The 15,433-nt window shown below is 54.9% G+C and overlaps 7 protein-coding genes across 13 annotated transcripts; 1 reads left to right on the forward strand and 6 right to left on the reverse strand.

Annotated features, from left to right (window-relative positions):
* Window positions 1–507: 507 nt before the first annotated feature.
* LOC112341477 lies at window positions 508–1,794 on the reverse strand. Its single transcript, XM_024661641.1, has 6 exons — window positions 1,576–1,794; window positions 1,294–1,519; window positions 1,177–1,236; window positions 978–1,128; window positions 838–921; window positions 508–788 (listed from the first exon to the last, which is right to left on the reverse strand). Exons 1-6 carry the CDS (start codon window positions 1,781–1,783, stop codon window positions 567–569), a joined length of 951 nt encoding a protein of 316 aa, XP_024517409.1. The 5' UTR covers window positions 1,784–1,794; the 3' UTR covers window positions 508–566.
* LOC9651888 (regulatory-associated protein of TOR 1) lies at window positions 1,753–7,145 on the reverse strand. Of its 3 annotated transcripts, XM_024661630.1 has the most exons (22): window positions 6,887–7,145; window positions 6,729–6,831; window positions 6,606–6,676; window positions 6,372–6,530; window positions 6,210–6,326; window positions 5,995–6,134; window positions 5,785–5,939; window positions 5,584–5,728; window positions 5,440–5,518; window positions 5,197–5,382; window positions 5,031–5,141; window positions 4,610–4,963; window positions 4,369–4,543; window positions 3,708–4,301; window positions 3,237–3,650; window positions 3,057–3,174; window positions 2,863–2,993; window positions 2,659–2,804; window positions 2,497–2,601; window positions 2,355–2,440; window positions 2,220–2,295; window positions 1,753–2,158 (listed from the first exon to the last, which is right to left on the reverse strand). In XM_024661630.1, exons 1-22 carry the CDS (start codon window positions 7,034–7,036, stop codon window positions 1,802–1,804), a joined length of 3,972 nt encoding a protein of 1,323 aa, XP_024517398.1. In that variant the 5' UTR covers window positions 7,037–7,145; the 3' UTR covers window positions 1,753–1,801. The 3 variants fall into 3 exon arrangements, with proteins under 3 accessions (XP_024517398.1, XP_024517395.1, XP_024517397.1); XM_024661627.1 differs by having other exon boundaries at window positions 5,995–6,326; XM_024661629.1 differs by having other exon boundaries at window positions 6,210–6,530.
* Window positions 7,146–7,253: 108 nt separating this feature from the next.
* LOC9651889 (F-box protein At1g70590) lies at window positions 7,254–8,966 on the reverse strand. The gene is made up of 5 exons (XM_002987775.2): window positions 8,185–8,966; window positions 8,007–8,100; window positions 7,812–7,942; window positions 7,578–7,760; window positions 7,254–7,527 (listed from the first exon to the last, which is right to left on the reverse strand). The coding sequence occupies exons 1-5, from the start codon at window positions 8,848–8,850 to the stop codon at window positions 7,360–7,362; spliced, it is 1,242 nt and encodes a 413-aa protein (XP_002987821.2). The 5' UTR covers window positions 8,851–8,966; the 3' UTR covers window positions 7,254–7,359.
* Window positions 8,967–8,984: 18 nt separating this feature from the next.
* LOC9651890 lies at window positions 8,985–10,463 on the forward strand. The gene is made up of 2 exons (XM_002987704.2): window positions 8,985–10,057; window positions 10,118–10,463. Exons 1-2 carry the CDS (start codon window positions 9,032–9,034, stop codon window positions 10,292–10,294), a joined length of 1,203 nt encoding a protein of 400 aa, XP_002987750.1. The 5' UTR covers window positions 8,985–9,031; the 3' UTR covers window positions 10,295–10,463.
* LOC112341476 (uncharacterized protein At3g49140-like) lies at window positions 10,152–12,358 on the reverse strand. 5 transcript variants are annotated; one of them, XM_024661633.1, is made up of 12 exons: window positions 12,245–12,358; window positions 12,126–12,186; window positions 11,846–12,071; window positions 11,696–11,789; window positions 11,571–11,638; window positions 11,421–11,519; window positions 11,230–11,376; window positions 10,995–11,172; window positions 10,823–10,935; window positions 10,618–10,770; window positions 10,470–10,565; window positions 10,152–10,413 (listed from the first exon to the last, which is right to left on the reverse strand). In XM_024661633.1, the coding sequence occupies exons 1-12, from the start codon at window positions 12,276–12,278 to the stop codon at window positions 10,342–10,344; spliced, it is 1,341 nt and encodes a 446-aa protein (XP_024517401.1). In that variant the 5' UTR covers window positions 12,279–12,358; the 3' UTR covers window positions 10,152–10,341. The 5 variants fall into 5 exon arrangements, with proteins under 5 accessions (XP_024517401.1, XP_024517406.1, XP_024517403.1 ...); XM_024661638.1 differs by having other exon boundaries at window positions 11,846–12,065; window positions 12,245–12,357; XM_024661635.1 differs by having other exon boundaries at window positions 11,846–12,068; window positions 12,245–12,357.
* LOC9651821 (pentatricopeptide repeat-containing protein At4g02750) lies at window positions 12,348–14,510 on the reverse strand. The gene has a single exon (XM_024661662.1). The coding sequence runs from the start codon at window positions 14,508–14,510 to the stop codon at window positions 12,348–12,350; it is 2,163 nt and encodes a 720-aa protein (XP_024517430.1).
* LOC9651891 lies at window positions 14,506–15,418 on the reverse strand. The gene is made up of 6 exons (XM_002987777.2): window positions 15,287–15,418; window positions 15,182–15,224; window positions 15,009–15,129; window positions 14,903–14,952; window positions 14,726–14,823; window positions 14,506–14,663 (listed from the first exon to the last, which is right to left on the reverse strand). Exons 1-6 carry the CDS (start codon window positions 15,389–15,391, stop codon window positions 14,622–14,624), a joined length of 459 nt encoding a protein of 152 aa, XP_002987823.1. The 5' UTR covers window positions 15,392–15,418; the 3' UTR covers window positions 14,506–14,621.
* Window positions 15,419–15,433: the final 15 nt, after the last annotated feature.

Below are 15,433 nucleotides of genomic sequence, written 5' to 3' on the forward strand. Positions count from 1 at the left end.
GCAAAAAGGAAGTACGAATTGCGAAAACTATCAACACTTACCGCAATCATGTCCACAACCTCTAGGCAATCGGTGGGGACCACTTTCAAGCTATATCAGTGCTAGAGATCTAAAAGAAAAGAGAGGCTTTTGTATGCATGGAGTTCACATCAATGGAATGGATGTGCTCAAAGTTGGTGAGGTGGCCAAGGAAGCCATTGCAAGAGCTTGGAGAGGTGATGGCAGAGTGTGAGACTTATCAGTATATAGAGGTCATTCCAGACGAGCACCACAAGCCTGGTAAGTTCCTCTCTTTGTTCTTTGCTCTTTGGAGTTTCTTCTTTGGTTCTTTGGAAGCTAAACTTCATTCTTTCTTTCTGTCCAGGGTATGAGCTCGCCAAGATGCTCCTTGGCGTGTTCTTGCACCATCTTGTCACCCAGTTCCACATGTCGCTCCTCGAACCAAACGCGTTGATCCACTCGCAGCTCCCTCCCCATCAAACTAACAAAACTCTCAAATCGTCAGAGTTTTGGAAACCGTGGAATGGCCAAATCGTTTAATATGAGAAATACCCCTGCACTCACCCTTAGTGTCCGGCGGTTCGTGCAGAGAAAAGCGAGACAATTTCAGGGTCAATCTGTCTAACAGCCACTTGCATGCTGTCAGGGAGCTCCCTGGGAACGTTGGAGCTCTCAATTACTACTGGAGTACTGAATGCTTGACGTTTGTTGCCACCTATTGCAGCGTACCCGTAATCTTTGCTCACCGTGAAGCCTGTCACTCTGATACGTTCGTAGGCACTCACAATCTGTCAAAAAATGATACAAGACATTACAAACAAACATTGAGCTAGGTACCCTTTTGAAATCATTGTCGTCTGTTTTGCCTCCGTTTTTATCTGGATGGTTTTTGGCGGCCAACATCCTGTAGGCAGTGCGTACCTTGCAAAGAAATTTAGAAGTTAGAGAGGTAAAAGCTGAGGCTTGTAATGTGATACCTGGGATGCAGAAGCATTTCGCTGCAGGCCAAGAGTTGCATATGGGCATTCGCTAGCAGATGCTGCCGCCTCCTCTGCTTTCTTTGCATTGAAACAGCTCCCAAGGACGAGCTCGTAAAAGTCGTTTGCTGGTTCATACGCGTATTCCAAACTGGAAAGCAGATATAGAGTCACGCAAACTCAAACTCTGGTTGCTTACTCGGATCGAGGAATCTGCCTCAAAGACGCGGATGCTTTAGCTCCACATTCTGCAACTTCCCTTGGCAGCAAAGGAAAGGACATGTCAGAGGCGATGGATTTAATCTACCACGTTTACCGGCAGAGGAAACGGATGGCTTTGGGAAGAGCTTGGGCAGCATCTTCCTCGGATACCAAGGCTAGCTCCGCCACAGGAAGCCAGTCGTCCAGCTTCTTGCTCTGCGCGGAGCCCCTCTGCCTCAAGCAAACCACAAACTCTCGTATCTTGCGATCCGGGGAGAAATCGTCCAAGAGCCGGTCATAGAGCTGCTCCGACCTTCTGAGCAAAACGCTGGCACTTGATGCTGAAGCCACGGTTCTCCAGATTAAAACCAGAGCCAAAGCCAATCAGTAGCCTTACCAGCGGTTTTCGGCGGCGCTCTTGCTCCAAATCCTAGGCCCGGCGCACGAGCCGCCGCACTCTTGGCAGACTTGGCGCCACAGCGGACAATGGCCTTCTTGAGGGATCTTGCATTCTGTCCTTGGCGAGGCCTCGGCCAAAGCCTGGCAACGCCGTGGCACTGCCAGCAAGCCTCCATAGGGTTTATGGATTTATTCCCGCATTTCATATGTACAATTGCGCAACGTCAACTGGGCTGCTGCTCTCTAGTATCGACGCTCTCCCCGCAGTAGATTGTCACTATGGAGTCTGCCGCCGCAGCTGCAAGATGGACACTGTATGGATGAAACGAAAGGCAGCTCACCGCCCCAATCTTGACCGCCAAGAAGCTGTTGTAGTACCGAATCCTGCTCACCTCTTGCCCGCTCAGGTTGAACACACGAATGCCGTTGTTCATGGAGCCGGTTGCAATCACCGGTGCATGGCGATGAACACTGAGGGCCGTCAAGTGCCCACGGCTGTGAGCACCAAACCCCCATGCCGCAGCCGATGGAAACCGGAGGTCGAGAAACTTCACGTCTCCAGTCTGCGACGCTGATACAACCTGCACAACCCGACCCTTTTAACACGCGAGAAACAAAAACAGGGATGGGAAAGTCGACGACCGTCTGAGCGCTCGACGCGGACTGGAACTCCAATCCTATCACCCTGTGCGTGTGTGGCCTCATACCAGAGACGAGCCTGCCGGGACAACAGTTGAGAGAAATGCCACGTCCAAAGAAGTATCAAAATCATCTTACGGGCTGTGAGATCGTATGTCGTAGATGCGAACAGCTCCGTCACAACAGCCTACAGCTAGAACCCCCGACGGAGATTGTGATGCAGACTGCAAAACCGAGAGATGATGGAACGCGTAGCTTTCACTCTACAGCAGCAACTCACCATGGCTGAAATGCCACTCTCTCCTGGAGCTTGTATGGTGCATGCCAGCAGCTCTCGGTCGAGATCCCAGACCACAATTGACGACGACTCCCCAGCTGATGCGTACTGCATGCATACACAAACTTAGTATGCAGACCGACCCTCCACAAAGGACACACGTACCAGGTAACCCGTTGCTTGCTGCCAGTCGACGACAGCACTAGCAGCTCGGTTGCCCGGCCTGGGGCCTTGAAGTGCCTGCCACGACGTCGCTAGGCGCTGCTTTCCCTTTATAGCGTAGTCCTTCCAGACCCTTACACTGCCATCGCCTACACCACCATAGATACTCAGGACGAGGCAACAGCATAAAACAAAATGCCAGCTTACTTGAGGCCACCAGCAGTAAACTGTGCTCGAGCTCATTCACGAAACAGAGTTTTGAAACGCCGCGTTCAGGGAAGCTATGGTTGTCGAAAGAGTTCATTTCGCTTCCGTCCTTCTCCTCGTAGTTCCAGACCCTGATCATGGACCAGACCAGCTCTCGATAAGGGAAACATACTACGTGAAGCTGATCGGCTTACTTGATAGTCTCCTTGTCATCAGCGGCGCAAATAAGGGGGTCAAATGGGTGAAGGACAACTGCTCTCGTACAATTGTCCGATTGTCCATCCCAGATCGGATCACCTAGCTTGGTTACATCTGCAACGAGCCAACACAATTAGCACGGCTAAAAGCGAAAACACGAGAAATGGATAGCCTACGTAAATGCTGGCACTTTGAAATCCCGTCGACTGCTTTCTTCTCGCGCGCTAATCTCAACGCAGGAGCGTCACCGTCTTCGTCCTGAGTTGGCTCAAGCAGTGGCCTTGAGAAGTGGCCGCAGCTCCAGTCGTAGAGGGAGGAGGCAGGCACGTCTTGCTGGGAAGTTTGGTTCGTAGCGGAAAGGATGGAGCCGGCTTCCGCAAATCCTGCCATGGAGTGGACCTTGGGAACTGTAGGAGTCAGGCCGCTGCTTGCTTCCCCCGGAATACGTGATGACAGTCTCGTCGACTCACGTGCAGTTAAGGATGGGGAAAATTCAAGGGACGGCACCCTCCTCATTCCCATTGGGCTGACGCTTAGAAAGCTCGGCCTGGTAGGACTCGCGGAACTTCTTAGAGGCGCAACCAGAGATGCTGCAAGAAAAAAAATATAGACTTGAATGAGAAAAGGAAAAACTCCCTGGGCCTCACCTAGATTAGTTTCAACCCACGACGTAGAGCGAGTCAGTCCGCCACCCGCGCCAAGATGAATGCTCGGAACAGACGAATTGCGGTGATGCCCCGGCTTGCCTGAGCCTTTCCATGAGTTGAGCAGGGAGCCAACGCCTATAATGTGCAAAACCTTCTGACCCAGCTCCGCTACTTGTGGCGACGTATCCCGAGCCAAAGCATAGGCAGTTGCAATGCAACGCAAGTACAAGCTGTTATTGTCCTCGGCGCGGGGTCTCCTGAGCTTCAAAGTGCCATTGCCGTTGGAGCCGTTCACTACAAGCTTGGATCCATCCAGCGGCGACGATGCCCCGGACGAGGGGGCGGACGAGGGGGCGGACGACGAATTACTACCATCTTGCTTCTCACCGCCAGCTGCTGACACATCCGGTTGAGCTTTCTGGTCCAGGCTAAGTGACCGAACTACCAGTAGCACTTGAGACGGACAAATCAGGCTGCCTGTAGGACTCTTGCTGGAAGAGAAGTCCGCCAGCGCAGGGTTCGAAGGCGGCTTCAAATATGCAGCCGCCGCGGAATTCAGAAACTTATGATGGTTGGTAGCGAAGTGCGCAAAAGCTGCGAGAGAGAGGGAGAGAGGAAGAGAGCGTGAGAGGCATGCAGTTAAAGTACGTTATGCCCATACCTATGGCAAGTTCAGCTCTGACCAGAGGACTCCCATCACCCACCGCTCGCAAAAGAACCTTTGCGATGTCCTGCTCGATCACGAGTCTATCGTCTTCGTTATCTTCCTCTGCCGCCGCATCATTCTTTGAGGAAGAGAGCAACGTCCCCAGGGCGAATACAGCCGACGCTCGGACCTGACTTGGAACATGTCACACAAGCTAGGCTGGATCACCAAACATAAGCAGCAGGACGAAGGTTACCTCGGGTTGCGGTTCACTCAAGAGTTGAGCCAAACTACTAATGGCATTCTCGCGGAAGGCACATGCCTGGGCTGCACTTGTACCATCCCAAAGCTTGCCGAGGCATAAGCACGCCCATTGCAGAAAGAGAGGCTCGGCCTGCGTTTCCAGTTCAGTGCCCGCTTGAACATGCCGTAGAAGGATTGAAACCACGCCCGCTTCGTGGCATGCAAGCTGCCCACGAGGATACCCGTCAACAATGACGGAAAGAACGAAAGCAGCCATAGCTTGCTGTTCTGCCAGATAGTCCGGGCTGTCCAGAAACCTGATAAAGTACAAATGACCTTTGTCCTTTACCAGATCGACCTGGCATGACTGCAAGCGACAGAAGGAAATTAGAACAAACTAGAACAAGAACGAGAGGGAGTGAAGCGCGTGTTACCTTGTCCAGGGCAAGGATCTTCGTCCATATAAATACCAATATCTGCCGAAGTTCTGTTGCCGTCGTTTGAAGTAGCTTGAGGACGTAGGGGAAGATACCGACGGATAAAGCCTGAGAGCAGCTGCTGTTAAGACGAACACAAGAACCGCGAACATAAATAACGAACCAGATCGATTGCCCAAGGTCCCATATCCAGAAACCTCCCCAGTAGTACCAGAGCCCGAAACCGATGCGACTGGCTCAGTAAAACCTGAAGCACAATCGGTAACTGCTCCGGGGGCGGCTTCCTCTCTGATCCCGAGCTAAGCCACACCTCGAAAGCAGAAAGCTGCTGCGCAAAGAATGAACTTGGCTGCACAAAACATGGGAGGAAGAACAAAATAAAAAATAACGAGTCGTGCACGCTTACTTTGAATTCCGCATTCGGATCATCGAGCAGAGCCGGAAGCTGAGCCAAACAGAACTCTGCTGCCATATCCCAGGCGTCCCTGCATCAACTTTTATATGTGAACAAGCTGTAAACACAATAGGAGCGGGGAAAAAAGATACAAACCACATTGGATGCTGATGAGTGAGAGGCAGCCGCGGATAACATTGAGGTGCACAGTTTGCAGACCTCATAATCCGCTCCGCAAGGAGAAAGTTTCGAAATAGACTTGCAACCAAAAGGTCTTGCCGGAACAAGCGCTGGAAAAGTTCTGCACGGGCGTAAGTAAGACAGAGAGGAGAGAGGAGAGGTAAACACAGTACATACCCGGTGGAAGCACATTCCAGGCAATGGTGTCGGTGACGGCCGTGAATATCCAATTCAGTTCCCCGAGTGGAGTCTTTCGGTCAATCTGTCGGCCAGGAATCTTGTCAACAAGGTCCAAGCGGAGTGAATCCCGCAGCAACGATCTGGAGCAGAACCTGCAAAGTGCAGATTGAAAAGGCGATAAACAAAGTTGTGCTCACTCTCTCTCACCATCTCAAAGCAACTTTGATAGGCGTCGTCAGACACGCTGTGAACAAGTCCGCCGGAAACACGGGGTTCTGAGGAAGAAGCTCGTTTGCACCACAGGCAGCGAGTAAAATGCAGTTTTTCGTTGCTGTGAAGTCTGGACGCTGGAAAAGTTGACAGGTAAGACAAGCAAGCGAATATTTTGTTTCTTTTGTTTCTTTTATTTCTTTTTGGTCTACCTCGCAGAAGGCCTTGATGATTGCTCCGGCACCAGAACAATCAAAGACGTAAATGGATGGGGAGCCCAGCCACGAATCCAGCTCATACACGGAGAGGGGGATGTACTGCGTGTAGCTCTGCAAATACATTGTTGGGAAGAAGAAATGAAGAAAAGCTCGCACCTGGTTGAAAAACCATATCTCCCCGCTTGCCGTTGGTTTCGGCACGCCATGCCCATTGTAATGGAACAAGACCCTTTCCGACTTGGCCGTTTCCCTGCACTGCACGCACAGTTTCTTCACCTCGTCAACCGTGGAGTCGAGCCGAAGGTTGTACAGTGCCTACTGCCAAAAAAACCAGCAAGCTGAGAACCCGAGCCAAGCGCCTGTGGTGCGTTGCGGGCTATAGCTTCCTACCTTGGGTTGCCATCGCTTGTACTGCGACTGCAGCGTCTGCCCAATCACATCAATGGCCTTTGCCGACGGCTCTGGAAAGAAGAAAGAGTATAAGGCCTGACAGAGCTCTTCCGCGCTTCTTACCAATCCAGCACTCCATCCGCGCACAAGGGCTGATCTTGATAACATCCGGCGGATCGATGCCGATGTTGAGGCACAGAACAAGCGCGACGCATCCCGTTTTCATCTGGCGGCGGCGAACAGTGAGCGTGCATTGGAGTGGGCAGCTACAGAAACCTTACCCGATCCTTCATTCTCCATTTGGACACAGCGGCGGTGGCCGGCGCCGGCGCCGGCGCCGGCGCCGCCTCGTGGCGGAGGTCGCAGAGGTAGCAAGCGGGCGGGAGAAGCGCCGCAATGCCCCTGGTTGTCGCGTTCCCGCCCTCGTCCATGCCCACGCAAATGCACCAAGAGCTCCTAGAGACGCGGCGCTGGCGCTCCAATCCCAGTGGCTAGTGTGCCCCCAGCGAAGGCGGTGCTGAGCTTCATCGCGGCCCTAAAATCTAGAAACCTCCTAAAGCCCTAACCTACCATCTCCCCCCGTGTGCACCAAAGAGCCAGCTGGGAGCTGTCCCATGCCCCTCGAGTGCCGACCAGGGCAGCTGCAGCGAATCGAACCCCCTTTCTTTTGTCTCGCCATTTGTGTGTGTGTTTGTATGTAATATAATATCTCTCTCTCCTTTAAGCTTAGGCCTAAGTAGAGCGAGCACGATGATCACCCGCGCCTCATTTGCTTCTTCCACTTGTCCGCGCAGGCGATGGCGTTTGCGCGCTCTTGGGCGGGCAATTGCTGCACCAGCGCGTCGCGGATGTGTATGGCAGCTGTTTCCCCCGCCCGCGTCGCCAGCTCCAGGAACGCCAGGGCCAGGCCGCCGTCGCCCTCCTGCATGCAGAGCAGCAGTGAGAAACAAGAGCGCCACCCTTCCTCCCTACCGCGAACAGTGTCAAGCCGTGCTCGAACTGCGCCTTGCGGTGCCCCGCCAGCGCCGCACGCCGCATCCAATGCCGCGCGTGGTGATAGTTGCGAGCAAAGCCTTCTCCAGACAGGAAGCACAGGGCCGTGTTGTACATTGCTCTCGAGCTCCCACCCTCGGCTGCTCGCAAGTACCATCGAGCCTGCCGCAAGCACACGTTGAAAAAACGAAAAGAGCAGCCTCACAGACTTACAGCCTTGCCGGGATTGGGCTCGACACCGCGTCCCTGCTGCAAGCACAGGGCCAAGCTGTACTGCGCGCGGACATGGCCAGCGTCCGAGGCCCTCTGGAACCACTTGACGGCCTCACTGGCGTCCACCGGTTCTGCAAGCAGCCCACCAGCGTTTGTTGCTGAAAACAAAAAGCTGGAAACCACGGACGTACGTACCTTGCAGCAACGCCAGGCCGAGGTTGCACTGCCCGGCGGCATCACCGAGCTCGGCAGCTTTCCTATACCATTGAATGCCTTCCTCCCTTCTCCCCTATATACCCAGAAACTTGATCAAGCGAGGATCCCCAAAGGAAGAAACAAACGCAAGCAACAAACAAGCCAAGCCAATCTCTACCTGTTCCCAAAGCAACAAGCCAGCATCGATCATGGCAGCTGCACATCCCCGAGCAGCTCCCTTGAGGAACGAATCTAAAGCCATGCCTGTGTCCTGAGGCACACCACCCCGCCCATGCTTGTACATTTTCCCCCACTTGACAAACGTTACTGCCTCGCGGAGAGACGAGAGCGCTTGGTACCACGACTTGCACACCATGCTCGCAGCCCACAGGTTCGGCAGCGAGAAGCCCCCAGAGATCCGCCGCAGGACGTCGAAGGGCAGCTGCGAGAAATCCACATCCTCCTGCCCCTGCTCGCGCGCTTGCTGCTTCACCAAGCTCGCACCTCTCGACGATGGCTGCTGCTGCGCTTGGAACGCAGCCGGCACTAGACTTATACTCCCACTCCCATGCCTGCGAGCGTCCACCCCGCCTTGCTTCCAGAACCTCCTCTCCAGATCGCCGGGCTCCTGCTGTTGCGGCTGCTGCTGCTGCTGCGACCTACTGCTCCTGCCGTGGAAGCCATCCAGGCCGCCAATGTTGCTGAACAGAGTCACGCTCTCGTGGCTCAGGTGCCTGTCCCGCTCCGAGGACGACGCGCTCTGCTGCTGCTCCTGCTGGCGGCGGGGATCCCGATCACGCACCTGCGCAGCTTGGCGGCTGGCTTTGAGCTTGAAAGATCCCATTCTTCCCCTCTCCCGCGGACCTCTCCACCAGCTGCGAGCCTGCTGCTGCTACAGGGGGCAGCCCTAAACGCGGATCGCCATAGCCAAATCGTGTTTTTTTGAAACAGCATCTTCACCACGATCGCAGCCGTCGCTTTGGCTGAATATTCCGCCCTAATCTTCACTCTCGTCCTCCTCCTCCATGAAGAGCAGCGGCAGCGGCAGTGGGAGCGGCGGCAATGCGCGGCGCGCAGCAGCTGCCGCGCCCCTCAGCAACTACGAGTTCGATTTCGGGAATCTAGGTCGCGGATCTGGCAACACCACGCTCAGCGGCCTCAAGCAGCCGGCCCCATCGCAGCCGCAACCACAGCAGCCACAGCAGCAGCAGGCCAAGCAAGCACAGCCACAGCCATGGACTCACAAGCCGGTCTCCAGCTTAACAGGTACGAGCTCCATGGTGGGAGACATCACCGGCAGGAGCTGGGTGCCACTCGAGTCCAGTGCCACTGCGAAGAGCAGGCCGGCGAGCAATGGAGTCGTGGGTGGAGTTGGCAACTCCAAAGCGGATCTCTTCAGCGATCTGCTCAAGACGCCCATGACCGCGATGAAATCTGGATCTGGATCTACTGCGGCCCCCATGGCTGCGTCGCTCAACAGAGGGGCTCCCATGAAGGATGGTGGCAGATCTGCGAATGCTGGTGGTTTCGTGGGCATGTCTGCTCCACCGCCGCCGCCTTCAGCTGGTGGTGGTTTCGTGGGCATGTCCGCTCCACCACCGCAGGCAGCTGCCATGGACAAGCTCTTTGAACCGGCTTCTTCAGGGAGAGCTCAGGATCCTCTGGATGATCTCTGGCGCAAGATACCACCACCGCAACCACAGGCTCCTCCACAGGCACAAGCTAGCGTGAGCATGTCCAACGGGATTCATGGCCTCAACGAAGCCGACTGGGACACGGGGTTTCAAGCCGCCGATGCTGACCCGGCGCCGGCCACCACCGAGCTCGACGGACTACCACCTCCACCGGCTGGCGTTACGGGCAGCTTGGCCAAGGACAAAGGCGACGAGTTTCAAAAGCAAGGCCAGTTTGCCGATGCGATCAAGTGGCTGACTTGGGCCGTGGTGCTGCTGGACAAGTCCCCAGACAAGCTGACTGGAGTTCTTGCCACTCGAGCGGCGTGTTACAAAGAAGTCGGCGAGTACAAGAAAGCTGTTGGCGACTGTTCCAAGGTAGTAGGCTTTACTTTTCAATTTGGTCCGTCTTCGTCACACCCGGTTTCACTATTCCAGGTGTTGGAGATGGCCGGGCCGACGGCTGAGGTGCTCTTGCAACGGGCTTTCCTGTACGAGAGCATGGAGAAATACAAGCTGTGCGTGCAAGATCTGCGAGAGGCTTTGCAGAGAGACCCCTCCAACAGGATGGCCAGGAACACGCTGGCGAGGCTGGCTAGGATGGCTGACGAGTGACAAATTGTATTCTTGGGTATTGTTTCTTTCCCATTTTTCCATCCCAATCACTTCTTGTGCCGACTGCGAGGGTACAGGAGCTGGTGTAGCAAGAGCTGTGCAGTGTCGATGCATCTGGCCTGCAAGGCAGCACTTAAATAATCATCGGAATGGTATTCGTGTTTGCTCATCTTACTCGTCTAGCAAACGCGAAACGCATGGTTTTCAGTTCGATGCCGCGGCATGCTCTCACGTCCACTCCGAGGCTGTCCACTCCGATCACCACCACCTCCTGTCGTAAAGCTCAGCACGTAAGAAAGGAGAGAGATCGGAAGGAATTGCACCTCAAAATCTACACCGTGCTCCCTATGACACAGGCTCTTGAGGGCGCGTTTCACTTTCTTTCCACCCGAGTTTAAACGCTTGATTATGTCCGGGGCTGCATGAGCCAAGACATCCGCCTCAGAGTATCTGAACTCCTTGACATCCACCGAGGCCTGCAAAAGCATAGTGAATACTAGTGGCTGATAAAGCTTGCAGAATGCTTACGTGAGCTCCAATATCAGATGCAAGTTGAATGCTTTGAATCTGAAACTTGTACAGCGATGTTTCAGACTCGCTGCTGTCTGACCACTCTTCTTCTTCGCTCTCGGATGATGAAGCTGCATATCAAGATGAAGCATATTGAAATCTATAATCCCCATTCTCCAGTTACACGTACCCTCTTGTGTTTCTTCTTCGTCTCCGCTGCTCTCGTCATCATCTTCCCAAAGGAACCGCTCCTCCCACATTTTACGAGCAGAAGCTGCTTCCTCCTCGGTCACACTGCTCACCACCCCTGTCATGGCCAGCCGCATCGACGGCTTGAAGATCCCGGAAACGGGGTCCAGAGATGTAACCTGCAACAAGAATGCTCTGTTGAAGTGAGCATAACAAAGCAGCGGAACGAAGTTTACCTTGGCAAGCTTAGATGCAAACACCATAGGATGCACACCGAGGGGCATGTCGCAGGTGTCCGAAACATCCTCAGATTCCGAAATGTCACCGTCTTGGCTACTAATCTCGTCTTGGCTACTATCGTCCTCAACAAAAGCCTCCACATCCTGCAAGCAAAGGTCAGTTTTCAAGCTCACAAACCTGGCCTCACCACCTGCAGTGTAGCAGGATCGTCTGCCAGATGGTTCTCATAAGTAGGCAGCAACTCGGTCGTCAGCAGCTCGTTGAGTTCGCCAAAGCCGATTATAAACTGTACGCAAGCCTAAGAGACATGAAGAAGTGGAGAACTTGGGATGTTTACCGAGCACTGGGGATTCACGGCCAAGTTGTGTAAAACATCATTGTCATCCGCTAGTTCAAAGTAGATATCTGCACAACACACACAACTCGATCGCACTGAGCCGGAAACCTTGTTTCTGTGCATACCTCCGTGCTCGTCCACAACGAACATAACTTCGGTGCCGTACACGGCATTGCTTTGAGACAAGGCGGGAGCTAAAAGAATCGCGTTGCTGTTAACCTGCAAAAAGCGAGAAAGTTCCACCGAGGTCAACAGGAGGAAAGAGGAACCCAAACCTCGGCAATTGTGCGTGCAATCTCCCCGTCGTTGAGCTTGCTCGTACGCACTCTCTCCAGCTGCTCTTTCTCCCGACTCGAGAGTTCTTCCAGAGGGTGAAACCCATTCCCGCTCTTCCACACATCAGGCCGCGAGTCCGAATTGTTGGCTGCCGCAGCCGCATTGCAGCACCAAACTGTCGCCCTGTGCTGACCCCGGCTGCCGTTGCTGTTGCTGCTGCTGCTGCTCACACCAAAGTCAAGATTTTACTAGTCTGGATTAGTCTTCGCTTTGGAGAACCTGTAGCAGTAGCACTTCTTCACTGCTGCAATTCGGCTTCCACAGCAGACAGCGGCACCACCTGGAACAACAACAACACGGGCGCTTGAAACCGGATGGAGGAACCAACCCAAGCTTACCAATGCAGACGAGGGCAGCAGCAGTGGCCGCCATAGCGCTCCAGCTCACTCATCCATTGCCCTGCCCTCTCTTTTTAAGAAGGATTTGAGTAATTCGATGTTGTTAACCAGCCGCCGCAAGGATTCCCACGAACAAGACATCTTCTCCTCCGTCTAGCTCCTGCTCGTGTGGAACGAACTCTGGGACTTTGGACACCGGGAGGCCCCGGCATGCGCTCAGCAAGCTGGTCCGAGAATCGGGGCCGGGAATGAAAGGCATGGCGTCCATCAACTCGTGAGCGTCTTCCAAGTTGCCGGCTCGGCCCAGGAGATCCAAAACGCATGCATAGTGATCCAACCCCGGCTGGATCCCATAGTCGCCAACCATGGACACAAAATGGCTCCACCCGAGCTCCACGCTCCCGGCATGGCTGCAAGCCGACAGAATGCTGATGAAACTGATGGAATCTGGCGTGAAGCCGTTGAGCTCCATTCTCCAGAACGCGAGCCGAGCAAGGCTGCTGAATCCGTTCTGCGCGAGAGCCGCCACCATCGCAGTCCACGAAACAAGGTTCTTGCTGCTCATACCGTCGAAGGCAGCCACCGCCTCCCCGAGCGCTGCACACCTGCTGTACATGCTTACCAGTGCGGTCGCCACCTTTCCACCATCTTGCAGCGCCGGGTCGTCAGCAGCCACAATTTCGGCGTGGAGAATCCTCCCCTGTGCCAGATCCGAAGCCATGCCGCATGCCTCAAGCGCAGAGATGTAACTCACTGCGTCCGGCTTGCACCCATCCAGGTCCATGAGTGCCACGACGCTCGCGGCACTCTGGCACTTGCCACTGAGCAGGCGGGCCGATGCCAGCGCGCTCCACGACGCCGAGTCCTTCTCGGGCATGCGCTCAAAGAGCTGCTCCGCTCTCTGCGTAACACCTCCACAGGCATATGCATGCAGCATCGCATTCCACGACGCCTGTGACGTGAATGGCATCCTTCGGAAGCACTCCTCGACGAGCTCAAGCACAGCAGCATCCTCAGTCACGGTGAATGCTGGCAGCATCGTGTTCCAGGACACGACGTCGCGCTTGGCTGTGTCCGCCATCGCATCGAACAGCAGCTTGGCCTCTGCCACCCGTCCCGCACGAACGTAGCCCGCAACCATGGAGTTCCAAGATACGGTGTTCCTGTGGAGCATCGCGTCAAACACCCGCCTCGCCTCTTCTACTTGTCCCTTCAGACCATAGGCACCGATGACGGAGTTTGTGGCGGCAAGGCTGAAGCAAGCCAGCTGCTGGAGCAACCGTGCAGCACTGCCGGTCTCCCCGGCCAACCCATACGCGTGCACCATTGAGTTCCAGCTCACAATGTCGTGCTGCGGCATCCGCTCAAACGCCGCCACAGCGCCCTCCAACGCCAGCGCTCTCACCATGATGTTCCACGTCACCACGTCCCGGGCGGGAATGCCGTGGTGGAACATCTCGGTCGCCTCTCGCACGCGGCGGCCGCTGGTGAGAGCCGCCATCACCATGTTCCATGCCGCCACGTCCCACCATGGCATCCTCCGCAGCGCATCCAACGCGTCGTCGGGATTTGAGCGTCGGGAGCAGGCACAGATGAGCGCATACCACGAGTACTTGTCCCGCTGCGGCATCCTCCCAAACATGGTTGCCGGTGACTCGCACCCGACGCCTTGAATCACCGAGTTCCAAGCCGCCAAGCTCCACTGCGGCATCCGGTGGAAGGCCGCTGCCGCTACGTCCGGCTGCGAGGCACGGCAAAACGCTTGCAGCAGCACATTCCACGTCACGCTGCTCCTCCCGGGCATCTGGTTGAAGGCGACCAAAGCATCAGAAAGGTGCCCCTCACGGGCACACGCGGTGATTACTTCGTTCCAGCAGATCACGTCCCAGCACGGAAACCTCCAGAACACCGCTTGCATCTCCTCCAGCCTACCGTCGCGGGCACAGGAGTGCAGCATGCTCGTCCAGGAGATTAGCTCCCGGACAGGGAGCTTGTCGAACAGCTCCCCCACCTCGTCCCTGCTAGCTGTATGGGCGAATGCCGAGAGCATCGAGCTCCAAGAGAAACCATCCGTAGCAGGCATCTTGCCGAACACCTCGCGAGCCTCAGATGTTGCACCGTGTCGGGAGTACGCTCCCAGAATCGAGTTCCAAGATACCACGTCCCGATCGAACATTGCATCAAAGAGGCTCTTGGCATTTTCCAGATGCCCGTTTCTGGCAAATCCCGAAATAATACGATTACACGAGAGCGTGCTGGAGGGCATTAAGTAAGCATCGTAATTTTCTTAGGCCTGCCTGTAGAGGATCTCACCAACCTTTACATGCAACAAAATCAACTAGAGCTTTGTGTGCTATGATAAGTACTCGTTTTGCTGCTATCCTGACGAAGCTTTCTTGAGCCGCGTAATCAGATCACTCTGCGTGGAAGCAGCAAGCCCATCACGTACGTATAACAAACCCAAATCGTAGGATCGCTTACCTTCCTTCCCTTGACTGGCAGTCCTTTCTCTTTCAAAGCGGTCCTGAGCATCTCCACAGTGTAGCCTTCGTATGAAGCGCTGCCGGATGCTGTATCCACTGAATTGCACACCATCGAATCAGCTCAGGTAACAAGGAATGTATAGAGAAGAAAGACATGGATTCGAGAGATACGTACCCTTCTTCTTCTTGCTCGACTTGCTACTCTCGGGCTTGTCAGCAGCAGCCCTGCACAAGACAAGAACTTGCCCGTCACAGGAGCGTCATTTCAATCGCAGCACAACCTTTTCTTCTTGGGGGCGTCGGCTTGCTTGGCCTTGTCCTGCGCCTCCTGCTCCTTGGGCTTCTTGAGCATCAAGGAGCGGATGAGAATGTTGGTCGAGTCCGTCTTGACAACCTGGACGCCTGGAAGAGGAGACAACGGGGTCAGCGAGGCGAGAAACCGAAACTGGACAACCTGGTCGAGGATCACTATCGCAGACATAGACACGAAGGCCACCCTGATCATACAAGAAACAAAGAACCCTCTTGGAAACAACAAGTTGCGAGAACAAAGCGCTACCAGGCTTGAGGATGGCACGACGGAGGTGAAGTTGCCCCTGCACGGGAGGCCCAGCAGCGATGGATTCCCTTGCGGAGAGGCTTCGGCGCTACATTCTCCCTCCATAGCTTTCCCTCTCCTCGCCTAACCCTAGAATATAAGCCAGAG

Source organism: Selaginella moellendorffii, unplaced genomic scaffold, assembly GCF_000143415.4.
Source record: "Selaginella moellendorffii unplaced genomic scaffold, v1.0 SELMOscaffold_84, whole genome shotgun sequence".
NCBI classification, from domain to species: Eukaryota; Viridiplantae; Streptophyta; class Lycopodiopsida; order Selaginellales; family Selaginellaceae; genus Selaginella; species Selaginella moellendorffii.

Excerpts from the sequence above, each read along its gene's own strand:
- LOC112341477 (XM_024661641.1), bottom strand. The coding sequence starts at position 1,783 with ATGAAATGCGGGAATAAATCCATAAACCCTATGGAGGCTTGCTGGCAG. Across the intron at positions 1,520-1,575 it reads AGCGCCGCCGAAAACCGCTG|CATCAAGTGCCAGCGTTTTG; the intron begins GTAAGGCTACTG and ends CCGTGGCTTCAG. Across the intron at positions 1,237-1,293 it reads GCCATCCGTTTCCTCTGCCG|GGAAGTTGCAGAATGTGGAG; the intron begins GTAAACGTGGTA and ends TTTGCTGCCAAG.
- LOC9651888 (XM_024661627.1), bottom strand. The coding sequence starts at position 7,036 with ATGGACGAGGGCGGGAACGCGACAACCAGGGGCATTGCGGCGCTTCTC. Across the intron at positions 5,383-5,439 it reads ATCCGAATGCGGAATTCAAA|CCAAGTTCATTCTTTGCGCA; the intron begins GTAAGCGTGCAC and ends TGTTTTGTGCAG. Across the intron at positions 4,302-4,368 it reads CAGAGCTGAACTTGCCATAG|CTTTTGCGCACTTCGCTACC; the intron begins GTATGGGCATAA and ends TCTCTCTCGCAG.
- LOC9651889 (XM_002987775.2), bottom strand. The coding sequence starts at position 8,850 with ATGGGATCTTTCAAGCTCAAAGCCAGCCGCCAAGCTGCGCAGGTGCGT. Across the intron at positions 8,101-8,184 it reads GCTTGTTGCTTTGGGAACAG|GGGAGAAGGGAGGAAGGCAT; the intron begins GTAGAGATTGGC and ends CTGGGTATATAG. Across the intron at positions 7,943-8,006 it reads CGGCCTGGCGTTGCTGCAAG|AACCGGTGGACGCCAGTGAG; the intron begins GTACGTACGTCC and ends GGCTGCTTGCAG.
- LOC9651890 (XM_002987704.2), top strand. The coding sequence starts at position 9,032 with ATGAAGAGCAGCGGCAGCGGCAGTGGGAGCGGCGGCAATGCGCGGCGC. Across the intron at positions 10,058-10,117 it reads CTGTTGGCGACTGTTCCAAG|GTGTTGGAGATGGCCGGGCC; the intron begins GTAGTAGGCTTT and ends TCACTATTCCAG.
- LOC112341476 (XM_024661633.1), bottom strand. The coding sequence starts at position 12,278 with ATGGCGGCCACTGCTGCTGCCCTCGTCTGCATTG. Across the intron at positions 11,639-11,695 it reads CGTTGTGGACGAGCACGGAG|ATATCTACTTTGAACTAGCG; the intron begins GTATGCACAGAA and ends TGTGTTGTGCAG. Across the intron at positions 10,414-10,469 it reads GTTTCGCGTTTGCTAGACGA|GCCAGATGCATCGACACTGC; the intron begins GTAAGATGAGCA and ends GCTGCCTTGCAG.
- LOC9651821 (XM_024661662.1), bottom strand. The coding sequence starts at position 14,510 with ATGCCCTCCAGCACGCTCTCGTGTAATCGTATTATTTCGGGATTTGCC.
- LOC9651891 (XM_002987777.2), bottom strand. The coding sequence starts at position 15,391 with ATGGAGGGAGAATGTAGCGCCGAAGCCTCTCCGCAAGGGAATCCATCG. Across the intron at positions 15,225-15,286 it reads TCGTGCCATCCTCAAGCCTG|GGTGGCCTTCGTGTCTATGT; the intron begins GTAGCGCTTTGT and ends TTGTATGATCAG. Across the intron at positions 14,664-14,725 it reads TGCCAGTCAAGGGAAGGAAG|AGTGATCTGATTACGCGGCT; the intron begins GTAAGCGATCCT and ends GCTTCCACGCAG.